The 12,369-nt window shown below is 48.3% G+C and overlaps 1 protein-coding gene and 1 long non-coding RNA gene across 7 annotated transcripts in view; one reads left to right on the forward strand and one right to left on the reverse strand.

Moving 5' to 3' along the window:
- LOC116432715 (uncharacterized) overlaps window positions 1–9,016 on the forward strand; it is a 65,309-nt gene extending 56,293 nt beyond the window's left edge. For 2 of the 3 annotated variants that reach the window (XR_012998625.1, XR_004236158.2), the window contains 3 exons: window positions 1,640–1,963; window positions 2,203–2,402; window positions 8,622–9,016. This is a non-coding gene — a long non-coding RNA (uncharacterized LOC116432715). Of the gene's footprint in view, window positions 1–1,639; window positions 1,964–2,202; window positions 2,410–8,621 lie in introns of all 3 variants that reach the window. The other variant, XR_012998626.1, reaches the window with a different exon arrangement.
- Window positions 8,912–11,729, reverse strand: Atf-2 (Activating transcription factor-2). Of its 4 annotated transcripts, none has more exons than XM_031989960.2 (9): window positions 11,534–11,729; window positions 11,269–11,341; window positions 11,131–11,188; window positions 10,947–11,040; window positions 10,726–10,871; window positions 10,323–10,651; window positions 10,040–10,259; window positions 9,616–9,958; window positions 8,912–9,540 (listed from the first exon to the last, which is right to left on the reverse strand). In XM_031989960.2, exons 3-9 carry the CDS (start codon window positions 11,179–11,181, stop codon window positions 9,131–9,133), a joined length of 1,593 nt encoding a protein of 530 aa, XP_031845820.1. In that variant the 5' UTR covers window positions 11,182–11,188; window positions 11,269–11,341; window positions 11,534–11,729; the 3' UTR covers window positions 8,912–9,130. The 4 variants fall into 4 exon arrangements, with proteins under 4 accessions (XP_031845820.1, XP_031845821.1, XP_031845822.1 ...); XM_031989961.2 differs by having other exon boundaries at window positions 11,498–11,729; XM_031989962.2 differs by lacking the exon at window positions 11,534–11,729 and having other exon boundaries at window positions 10,088–10,259; window positions 11,269–11,491.
- Between the last annotated feature and the right edge of the window lie 640 nt (window positions 11,730–12,369).

Below are 12,369 nucleotides of genomic sequence, written 5' to 3' on the forward strand. Positions count from 1 at the left end.
ATCGAGAACGCTCCCGGTGAACAGGGGCGTGCGGACCACCTATCCGCTCTGACAAGGCAGACGCTTTCCTCCCGGGTTACGAGGCGGAGACGCTCGACGGGGGGAGAAAAATATACGGCAGGCCAGAAACGAAGAAGGACAGGCAGAAGGAAGGAAAAACGGAGAATAGGGGAGGACGAGTGGAAACGCGGCGGGATGGAACACGGTTCCCGTGTCGTGCATATGGGGTTGGGGGCTTAACCTTGACCCTCCTGGAATCCGAAACTCACCACACCCCGGGGCAAACCCTCCGCCGTTTCTGAATGTTCTTAACCGCCTCCTTTGATTTATCCGAACCTTCCAATTTCTTACCTCGCGAAGATATATATCGACCGACCTCGAGCTCCTCGACTACCAATCCGGTACAATTTAATTAGCACGGATGTTCCGTTTAAAGATGGAAACAGGGCTCCCTCGGAACGCTTCACGCCTTCTCTCCCAGTTGTCATTGCCAACAAAGGACTGGCGTGCGATGCGGATGGCAGAGGCGTCACACTTGGCGTCCCGGTTTCCTTGGGAACGGAGAAGGAACAGGGGATGCTTGATCTACCGAAGCTCGGCCAGGAATTACCATACAGCCCCGAGAAAAAGCTTCTAGCCTCCTCCGTTAAACTTCTAAACCTCGTATATCGTTGAAACGGCGAAGAGGCCGAGGTTCAAACGGAGCGTCTATAGGAACAGGGAAAATGTTCGTTCGTTCGAGCGGGTGAAAGTGAACGGAAGACGCGTCGAAAGTTGAAATAATTGCGTTCGCGGCCGACCGCCGAAACGGGCGGGTTAATTAAAATGAGCAGCGTATAACGGAGCGCGCAACTAGCCTTGATGTACCGGCGATCCGTCAAACGTTACGCACACACGGTTTAACGGTGGTTTGTTTTCGTTGAGAATCCTCTCCCGCGCTAAACCGACAGTAATCGCGGGCTCGCGTTCTCCTCGTCTTTCGAGTGCTGCGCGCGGAAGATTAAAAGCGTTCTCTTCCCATTCGCGATTATTACGGCGAACCGAGTGGCCGGGCTTTCACATTATCCGCCCAGAAAATTCCAGCCTTATCTCGGCCACAATGACACGCTCTCCGGTTCCTCTCTTCCCGTTCCTCTGTTCCGGCGTGTCCCCAGCGACGAGTATTCAGCCCGCTCTTGCAAATTTTCAATCACATCAGTCGTAGCTCGCGCTTCCGAATCGCTCCGCGCGCTCGCTCGCCCGCGCGCGCGCGCGCGTTATCTGGATCTCGAAAAGGCTCAAAGCGCGGCGCGCTCGTTGCCCCGATCTGTCTTTTTCAATTCGAGCCTACTGCATTCTCGCGCGACAACTAGCAGACCGATCGAGATGACTGATTCCAGGTTCCTTCTTTCACAATCGGGAAAAGTGTGGAGGGCTACAATCATCGGGAATGATTGAACGAATGCTTCTGTTCGCCCGGTTTAATCGTTCCAAGCGATCCGTAGTTTCGTCACGAATGAAACTTTTTCTATTATTGCTATTGTCTATTACTCTGTTCTCCCGTCCCCGCTTTCCCCGATTTCTCCGCGTAACGAAAGCTCTCGAGATCTTTCGGCGGGCCACAAATCATTGACCAGTGTCGTTTCCCGTTGGTTTACAGATCCAGAAAACAGCTGAACCGAGCACGAAGGTCGCCGGCCATGGAATATAATTAGTCCGCCACTTACGGAGCAGCCGGAGTAGCTACGGGTCCGCTGAAACATGCGGTCCGCGCATCGGAAATCGGTCTTTGTGCGAACATGTGCGGACCACAAGCGACCCGTTTCCTTCTTAAACGCAACGGGGACCCTGGAAAACCCCAACGTGGCCGGCCGCACGGAAAACCCTTGAACGGTCGGATTTTCAGAAACATTTGGCCACCGCCAAGGACTTCCTGCCTCTTACGGAGACGCTTCGGCTCCGATAGGATTCTCCGAACGCCTGGGTAATTAGACACGTGCGTTCCTTAATGGAATCTCGCCGTTCTTTCATTCGACTTAACCTATTAACCGGACAAAGCCGAGTTAACCGGCGATTCCTTTGTTTACTCGTTCGAGTGACGATTCTGCAGTTTATCCAGAGATCTCGTTTCCCTGTATAGACGTTCATCATCGAGACGCACGGTTAATAGGTTAAGATCAATGCCAAAGGATCATCTGTTAAACATTCCGCTGATTGTTGCAGGATATTAACGTTCCATTGTTCCACGCGTCTTCCCTCTGAATTGTTAAAGAACCCACGGACGTGTGAGCGGAGAATAGGATTCCGGGGGGATGCTTTGAAATTTTTCAGACAATTCGTTTCGCGGTGAACGGAGGAGAGAACGCGGGAGCACGGGAAAAGGGCGAGGAGAGCAATTCCTCGGGACGTCGAGGTGGAAGAAGGTACCAGGTATTCTTTTCCGAGGCGGAACACTTTACTGTTGCTCGTTCCGCGCTGGTAATGGAGAATCCCCCGGCCACCCCGAGGAATTAATTCGGGGCCAACGCCGAGACACTCCCCGATATCGAGTCACTTTGCTCCGCGGGGTCGTTGTGTTGGTTTCTGCTCGCCACCCCCTCGGTTAGCTTTTCGCCGTACTTAAGCCACTTCGCCGTGGGACCGGCATTTTCCAGCCGCCTAGGAACGATTTCTAATTTACCCCTAATTTCCCTGGCCGCCCCCGAATCCGTTTCAGTAGGTCATCCGTGGAAAAGAGGAAAAAAGGCCAAACAAGGGAGGAAGTTCCGACCGACGTTGTATCAGGCCCGACCGTTTGGCTCCATTTCGCGCCATTAATCGTGTGTTTAAACGGGCCGGCTCTCTTTATTGCCTAGACCGCGGTTTCCAAGATGAGAAGCAAGCTCCTGGCGACGTTCCACGAGCCACCGACGAACTCCCGCCGCTTTTTAATTAGCCCGACAAGAAATCGTTGGGCCGAATGTCTTTATACGCTCCCTAAATACCGTAATTAAAACTTCGCTGCGCCGGACTCGTGTAATCGCTGTCCGATTTACCGCGGCCAACTCGTACACCGGAATTACACGGAGAATACGGCGCGGAGGTTAGCCTGCCCCACATTTTTCAAATATCCTCCGCGCGGCTTCTCCCTCGACGTCATCCGTAACCGGACGTCCCTCTTCAACCCCCACGGGCGAGCCACTCGCGCTTCCGCGGAATTGCCTCAATCTCTGGCTCTTACAATCGCAATGTCTCTATCCAAGGAATAATTGATACCAGCCGCGAGCCTGTAGAAGGAAAATCGAGGGAGCGAGACCCATTCGACGGCGCGAGGACAGATTAAACATTTTTTCCCTTGTAACGCCGCTGTTTCCAGTTTCCCTCGCGAAGCGAGAAGTAAGTATGCTCTCCAGATTCCCCGAGAAGAACGTCTCTAGACGTTTATTCAGGTTTCGTGAATGAAACAACATATTCCGCGGCCTCTCGCAGCATCTTGGGGTTCGCGAAGCCCGCGCTAAAGTGAAGCGAGCGCATATCGAGGGGCGCGGAGGGGAGTCCCGTGAGTGGCCGCGGTAGAAGGGGTGAAAGCGGCGGAGAAAGAGAGGGAAATTCAAAGATGGCGCTACGCGTGCACGCGCGATAGATACGGGTAAACGCGAACGGCCGAGGAAGAGGAACAGAGATAGCCCCTCGTCCGCATCTCTATTTTTCCCCTCCCTCGAGCCAACCGACGAGGACTGACCGAGCTGAAACGTCCGAATACGATCGTCGGATGGTTCAGTCGTGCGCGAGACGCATTTCGTGGCGGTTTCCGTTTCCCGTGATCGATGAGCTTCGGGGCGCGCTCACGGAACACGTACGCGACAGCCAATCCCTGATTCGGTTACATCAGCATCCCGGTCCGTCGCCCCTTCGCGATTGGCCCCGGGTCTCTCGCGTGAAACTCGGACCACCGTTGAGCCCCTTTCGCGATTTTCCTCGGCGAGTAACTGAGTCCGCGGGTTTCTCCTCTGCAGTTCCCGTGGATCACGCGGAACCCGAGGATCGCGGAGACTTCCGGCGAGAGGATTCCCGACGAGACGTCGAGCCGTGCAGGCGACACCGTGGATCGGGAAAGAGGGAGAAAAAGAGGGCAGACGTGAAAGGGTATTTTGGACGCAGATCGATCGGCCGAGGCAGGTCTGGTTCGCGCCATGTGACCGGTCAAAGACCACTACGCGCGGCTGGAGGTTGGACGTGTCCGCGATTAACGCGGCCGGATGTAACTTTAAATCTATCCACGCGAAATAAGAATCGCATCGCATCGCCTCGTCTAGTCGCCGGCGCCGATTAGAAACCGAGCGCGTACGTTTCCACTCGACGCGGACTGATTCCCCGTGAACGGCTCGTTAATCGGCGATCGCGATCAATCGGAAATTCACTGGACTAAACTCGCGAGCAGCGGTGGTTCGCAGCGGTTTCGCAATCGAATTTGTTTATGTTCTATCGCGACGACGATTCCTGCAACGAGGCAGTTTGCGCGAGACGGTCAAGGTTCCCGTCGTCGGTTTCGTAAACCGGAAGTCGAGGAATAGCGGTTGGTCGGTCGAACGGGGATGACTGGTCAGAATTCTTCCGAACGTTCTGTCTTTGTTCCGTGTAAGATTCTCGTGTTCTATTGTATCGTGATTATCGTACGGTATTTGCGATTTCTGAGGAAATCGTGTCCGTTCACTTCCGCTCCCTCGAACCGCGTCCGTCCGAAGAATTCGCGCGACGATCGGAGGTTAAAGTTGTCGCGGGACGATTTCGGAAGCCAAAACCGTGGAGTGAATTTGATTCGTGTCGTGTGTTGGACGTATCCTAAAAATCGTGCGAGTTGGCCAACCAGGGAGGTCGTTTCTGGTAGTGGCGGGCTCGAGCGGTTCCGCTCGCGAGGGGGACGCCGACTGGCGAGCGAGCGAGCGCGCGCGCGCGCGCGAGAGTAGTGTCGTTGTCTCGGGTCAGATGTAAAAATAAAAGGAAGCACAGACGTGTGTCTCAAGGCTATCGGGCTGTGTATTGTCTCAGCCAGGACCGTACTGTCGGTGGAACAAACACAGAATCTCGTAAGAGCGCACTGGCTGCCAAACGGAAGTGTTTTTGGGCACCGCGACCTCGGAAGGGAACTGTAACATCGGTCATTTTCATATTCTAGCCTTTGCCCGGGGCCGTTCCAGTCGATCGAGCACCCCGGCGGACCCGTGAAAAGGGGAAAACTCGAAACGAAACCGATGGAACACGAATTCACCGGCTTCTCCCAAAGGGTATCGATAGAACCGCTCCGGAAACAGTCGAAAAGGTCGCTGTATTTATTCGTCGGACGATAGGATCGCGCGTTCATCTCGCCGCCGATTTTATTCCGTCCCCCCGAGGTCTTTTAACTCGGATGTACACGCGCGGCCGCTCTTATCGCCGTCCCGTGTGTATGTTTGCGCGACATTAAAAAAATTCTTTCATGGAAAACGCGCTCGCCCCGTCGCGCGACTTCCTCTTTCAACCGGGAGAATTCCATTACCGCTCGATACCGGGAAGCACGCGGAGGTCCTCCACGAAATTCGGCTTCCATCGATTCGAACGTTCGCTCCTCGGACCGTGGGATTCCGCCGGAGAAACTTGTAGCACCGATTGTACGTCCTAAACGATACAATTTATCTCGAGAGTTTCCAAATACGTCGCGGAATTGCGACAAAGTTTCGAGAATAACTTCGCGGATTACCAGCGTCGCGGCCGAACCGCCTGCAGTCCCCCGCCATTCGCGATTGATCCTTCCGAGATGATCTTTTCCGGCGACACATTTGTTTAGAACACTCCACGGGAAATAATGCCACCGTACCCTCGCGAACTCGTCGCTCCGTTGAACTTTACGACCGATATCGTAAATCATTTCTTACTCCGCTGATACTTCTCTCAGCTGGCATAGATTTCTATGCGAGTCTCTGGTGCCATTCAGTGATACCTTCCGATTCTTCATCCCTTAAATCAGCAGACTTACACCCTTAACGTCTCGTTTCATTATTTCACCGTCCTACTTGGTTTCTTAATCGTTTCGTAATCTCGCCCGAGACCGTTTCCTCCGGGGAATCGTCTCGAGGAGCGATCCCGAGGAGACTCTTGGAAATTCGCGGACCGTCCCTTCGCCGATCGTCTTCCGGTCACCGTTGATCGACCGATCGCTAGATAACGAGGAAGGTTAACGATTACGAGCTCGAGCGTTCCGACGATATGGTATCTGGCGTTTCCTTGGTTTATTTTCCGGCCGCCCGTTCCCAGGAAGCCGCGATACAATGTTGCTTTTTATAGCGTTCCCTCTTCTTTGACGGTCTCCGCTGACATCGTTGCACGTGCGTTGCATCGGTCGGGCACACCGCGCGAGCCACGTGTTCCCGCGGCGCATTCCTGCGGCTCTCCGATACGTTTAACCTTCGTCCATCTTTATACGCTCCTATGAGCCTTAGAAAACAGCGGAATGCCGTAAAAAAAAGAAATGTTTCGCGTCTATTTATGGGGAGTTCAGTGTCCAAGACCGCCTCGCTCGGCGCGCAGCGCCGCACCGCGCTTACCAATCGCGAACGCTCGGCCAGCGATAACCACCGTAACAGCTCCGTGACAGATAACGCTCGCTTTATCCGAGAGATCGGGACGACTCGCTGGAACCTTGAGAGTCTCGGACTAATTCGAGCCCGATAGAACCAGGTAAACGCGTGCGTGCCTTTTTATCTCGGCACACCCGGTACAGGCTTTGAAACACGAACGGCGACGATCTGGAACGGCGGGTGAAGTACGCGTGAGAGTACGTAATAGGATTCACGCCGCCACGGATGCTGCGGTACAATTTAATTGCAAGAATTGAATGACGAGTGACGAGTTAACTCGTTTCTACGGGCCGACAGGTTCAAGCCGGGAAAATAGAAGTCCGTGAACGGTAACTGGGTCACATTTGCGTCTGATTAGTGATCTCTTAATTCATTGCGCGCTGAGTGCCGCGACGCCGATCGGATCGATATCGGTTTAACTACGGCTCGCTGATTTCACGCTGGAACTGCCGAACACTTGAACCGACCTTTTTATTTACTACCTTCATCGGCGCGTATTTCAATTCGCGCGTTACCGAGCTTCGTTAAGAATTTCTCAAAGAAGCGTATCTGTGTTTTTGGTTACTGTAACGGAAGAAATTAGGACCATTTTGATCCACCTGGTATTTCTATTGTCAGATGACTAGAAGCCCCGTGAAACGCGCATCAACCGTGGTGTTTTCAGAATAAATATTCCCCGTTCATTCCGGAAACCATTGAAATCGTTGCATCCATTCTAGTCACCCCTCGGATATAACGCGGCGCAACGTAAGTTTCGTGGTTTCCTATTTCGCGGCTTTGCGGTGCAAAGTTTTGAACATCCATATCCGACTGTGGATTGCTGCAAAACAAGGATTCATTCAGCGCGCGCGCTGCCTCTGCTTCTCGGTATAATGGCTTTTAATTGGAAGTCCCGTGCGTCCCTTATAAATGAAAATCGCACGGTAAACAAGATTAAGCCGATCGATTCGAGTAAAAAGCGGTCCGTTCACGGGATTCAGTGTTTATTCCGAAAGTAATCGCGAGTCCGAGGCAGGCCGGGTTTTTCTTTCGTAGGCGCGAAACTCGGCCGAGAACTACTCCGCGATACGATTCTTCGTAATGATTGAAAAACTGAAGAAACTGGCTGGTCTGGTCCAAGGTTAGGGATGGCGCGTTGTATAATAGCCACGCGGAGGACTCGATTCAGGGCCGTAAAAGTTGGGCAGCCGCGTGGGGCGACGCGGTCTATTTTTATCCGAGACTCGAAACTGCGAAACCGAAATGTGTAGAAGGATTCCGAGAATGTCCCCCGTGCGTTCCCGATGTTCTGATCGCACGAGAGCTTCGACGGTGCCTCGCGTTAACGCGTCGACCACCGTGCTACGTCGGCCAAAGCTTTCAGCCATTTGAAGACGAGTTAACTCGTCGATTGAACCTTCTGTCTACTTCTATCGTAACGCCTGTAATATACTACTGCGACGTAAATCCTTTGATATCCATTGTACTTATCAATAACTCTGTTGACGGAAATTCATGGTCTATGAATCACGTTATTATCAATCGCTCGGTGGTCAGCGCGTTAACGGAATCATCGAAAGGACATTCCTTTGTATCTGGTTTCGCGTCTCTGCAGCTTTTCCAGGCGCGACTGGCTGAAAGCTTATGAAAGAGGGATTCTTTTTCGTTATCGATCCCTCGAGCGTTATCGGTCTAGGGAAACCGTGGGTATTTGCAGAGCGACCGATAATTTCAGTTACATCTCACTTGGCCCGTTGTGCTTCACCGGTCTGAGTCACAGCCGTGACTCAAGGGACGACGGGAATCTTGTTTGTCGAAAAACGAGGCGTTTCTTTTTAATGTGCTCGGTCAATATGTTACGCCGGTTGTACCCGGTTGGTCCTCGAGTGGCGCGAACTCGCTGACAAAACACGAGATTGCTTGCCAACGTCGCTATGTTCCGTAATCGGGAGCAAACATGAATTTCACTTGCGATTAGATAATATTATGCGATGGAAATCTGCAGCGTTCGGCGGTAGGAAATATCGTTGTCCTTTCCGTCTACTAATGCTAACGTGAATTTCGTTTCAGCCGTGGATCCATCGAGCGGCCGAGGAGAGAGGAAACTTTTGGAACCGGAATAAATGGAATTTCGATAAATATTATATGGAAGATAGGAGCTCCGTGCCCAAAGTCCCTTATCATTCTCCTGTCCGGTGTAGAGTTTTTAGACGACTGGACGGAGAACTGATAAGGGCCCGAGGGTCACAGAATCATCGTGGGACTAGCCTAAACGCGAGGAAACATACTTCGAATATTTGTAACGCGACGAACGCGACGAATGCTTTGCTGTTTAATGAATAATAAAGATGTGAAATGTTATCGCACGGTATGTCCGTTATTTATTTCCTTTCGTCGAGACAGGATAATGATGAACATTGTTACAAAATACTCCTCTTTATTTCGGTAAATAAATAAAAAAATGTATTATATACACGCCCCACGTTACTCCTTTCCTTCCTTTGGAGAAAATAAATTTAACAGCCGATCGATGCTCGAGCAAAGATTTCGGATCTCCGTAGGGGTAGAACGCGGTATTTTTAAACTCCCGTGCTTTTCGACGAGCCATGGTCTATCTCGTAATTCGGATTTATTTGAATGATTTGTCTAGGAGAAGTCTCCATTTTCCTAGATGGATTTTGTACAATTAGAATCTGCTTAGTCTCCTCCTTTTCCGTTAGAAGTTGACTAACTCCCATAATCTTAAGCGTAGGTACAGTCTTAATTAAAGTAGCGCTAGGAATCGTCAAGTTCGTATTGCAATCGACTTTAGGGAAAATAACTGGGTTCTTCGTGGGTGCCAAGGACAACTTCTTCTTGGAGGCTATGGGAACTTCAGAAGGTGAGAACGGAATCGATCTCTTTATGGGAAGTCCTATTGGCGTTGCTGAACTGGTAGTCAGATCTGGAGTTAACGATATCACTTTTTGTTCGAGTATTATTCCACTTCCTGAAGAGAAAAATAGTCATAAATATCAAATTGAATCGAAATTAGATTAGAATTCATCATTTGGATTGTAATTACCTTTCTGTATCGCCTTTGTAACTGGACAATCTTTATGGGCTAATAGAATAGCCTTCAATTTAGCCACTTCCGCACGTAAAACCTTTATTTCCATTTGAAGAGCAACATTAGTCTCATTCACGTTCGCGACTGTCCTCTGGAGCTGTTGTATCCACGCTTTTCTTTTCGCTCTGGCTCTCATGGAGCTCGCACGATTTCGTTCGAGAATCTCTTTCTTTTTCATATGGTCTACCGTTTTGTTTTGATTCTCCTTTTTCGCGGTGCTTGTTTCATGCTTCCCGGAATTGTCGTTTGGTTTATTGTTTTGCGAAGCTGTGCTTTTTATTAACACCTGTTTCAATTTCTGCAATCACACATGGAGAAAACATTCGCAAACGGGATATTCCTGGATGGTAATTAAAAAGGTCCATGCAATATTAAATACCATTTTTGCTAAGGACAATGAGGGGCTCATTGGCTTCTTAAGCTCTACCTTTTTAGTACATTGTAAAGGTGGCTCAGTTTTTATCACAACAGTTTGTTGTTTTAATGAGGATTGTGCAACACTCATGTTAATAGACTCACATACTGGTATCGCGGATAGTTGCATTAGTTTACCATCAGCTGTTTTCAATAGCAACTGTACCTCCTCTCCATTTATTGATCTTAAAGTTATATACAATACAGTTAATGGCACGTATAATTAATTTGAAGATTAAGTAACTTACAATTGTGGACCGACTTGTTCTTCTAACACCCTTGGTACTATTTGGGTACTTGTAACTTGATTAATAATATTTTCTACAAGCGTCTCATTCTTTTCCACTGTTACTTTACTCTTTAATAAGTCCTGTTCATCTGATCTTGTAAGCTTTACATTGGTACAAACCTCTGCATCTATGCTGGTACTTCCATCTGTACCTTTTTCTGCAATCGAAATGCTGCTGGAACATTCCTGAACACTACTTTCAGAAAGAATTTGATTGCTACCGGCGAGTACATCTGCTATATGAGGAAATATGTGAGGAGTATGCAGAGTATCATCTGTAATTCCAGCCTAAAGAAACATATGGCAATTATAGATAACTTAAATAGGACAAAATTACTTACATTCATTAATACAATAAGCACCTCTGACACTGAAAGTGTACCAGTATTTCCAGATTCCACTGCTCTTCTAAATGTTTCCTCAAAAGGATTTACATTTTGCAGATCTTGAAACAGACCAACTTCTTCACAGTTTCTGATAAAACGTGTTGGTGTGGGAGTTTGATCAGCTATTCAGTTTACAAATAATTCCATTACTTTCTATACCAACCATCTAATTAATTAAATAACTATATCTTTATTACCTACAAAACCAGCACTCTTAGAACCATTACCCAAATTTAACATCATATCATGTTTCTTCTTATGCACTAACAACTGATCCTCATTCGTGAAACTCTGCACAAATAAATCATACACTTTAGTATCATCAAGGTCCATTCAAACTCTTATAGATTAAGCATAAAATAGATATAAATAATGACTTACCACACTGCAACCGGATGAAGAACAAGCAAATGCCTTTTCAGTATCTGCCATTGTTAACCTACAACGACGGAAGTATTATCTTCAGTTACAAACACGACAATATATAAAAGAACAAAGTTGTCAAGGAGAAATGTATACCAAATTTTAAGTTAGTATCTTCATTATCTTCAGAATCATTAATGCAACCAATCATGTCTCGTACGAATACCACCTGCAAAAGAGTTTTTCATTGACACAAAGTCAAAGACATGTGATATAATTATCACTGAAAAGATTCTGCACAATGTTTTCAAATTCTTCAAATCAATTGTTTCCATATTGTAATGTCATACGCCATCGACGATGTTACTACTGCACCTAAACTCACATATTATCGTTTCACGCTTGCGTAATGTAGCTTTACCTAGGAATATTTTATTTCTTGATCCGAGCATTTCACTCACAAGCCACTAGAGAAGCTAGAAACATCTGTTGTTGTTTAATATTTATTAAACGAAATAGCCATAGGTCTAGGTTTTAGAAATATTTGTTTAATAAAGCAATTCACTCCTCTAATCACACCCACACCCACAGCTTTTTCCATTTTCCCTATCCACGCAACGAGTAAGACAAGGATAGAGAATTTTGGTTGCAAGCGACAGCATCGCCATCTAGCGGCAGGGCATTTTCGAAGCTTCTCCCTATACTCGTAATGTGTAAGGCAAGGACAGAGCTACTGTGCGACAAGGATAGAGATAGTGTTCCCGATGCCACCTCCTTCGAAAAAGCATCTCATCAGTCCCTGGTACCTACTCGTGAAGCATCAGGACCAAGGAGGTATCCGACAAGGATACACTTATGCGCTCCTTGGTGTAAGACAAGGATAGACATAGAAGTGCTGTCATCTAGCGGCGAAAACTATGAACTGCATGCACTCTGAAAATAGAACAAAACAATAGAATCCTCAGCGAAATCATTAATAACTCGACTTACGCGAATGATTCGTGAATATTTGCAGCATAGAATCATAGAATAGACCTTTCGCTACTTTCCTATACCGCTATCGTTAGGATTTTCATTCGGGTTAATTATTTATTAATTATTCTTTGGAACGATGTTCTGAGATAATGTAGAATTTGTTGAGAGCTACCGAGTAAATTATTAAGTTTCTCAGTTAATAGACGTAAATTGTGAACATTTGCGATTGAAGAAATTAGAATGGACCCTTAGGAATATTACAGTGTCCGTTGGAATCACATC

Source organism: Nomia melanderi, chromosome 1, assembly GCF_051020985.1.
Source record: "Nomia melanderi isolate GNS246 chromosome 1, iyNomMela1, whole genome shotgun sequence".
Classification (NCBI taxonomy): domain Eukaryota; kingdom Metazoa; phylum Arthropoda; class Insecta; order Hymenoptera; family Halictidae; genus Nomia; species Nomia melanderi.

Bases quoted from the DNA above. Each gene is read 5' to 3' on its own strand.
- Atf-2 (XM_031989960.2), bottom strand. From the start codon at position 11,181: ATGGCAGATACTGAAAAGGCATTTGCTTGTTCTTCATCCGGTTGCAGT. The intron at 11,041-11,130 runs GTAAGTCATTAT...TTATTTGTGCAG, and splicing joins CTTCATCCGGTTGCAGTGTG to AGTTTCACGAATGAGGATCA. The intron at 9,959-10,039 runs GTATTTAATATT...GTGTGATTGCAG, and splicing joins CATTGTCCTTAGCAAAAATG to AAATTGAAACAGGTGTTAAT.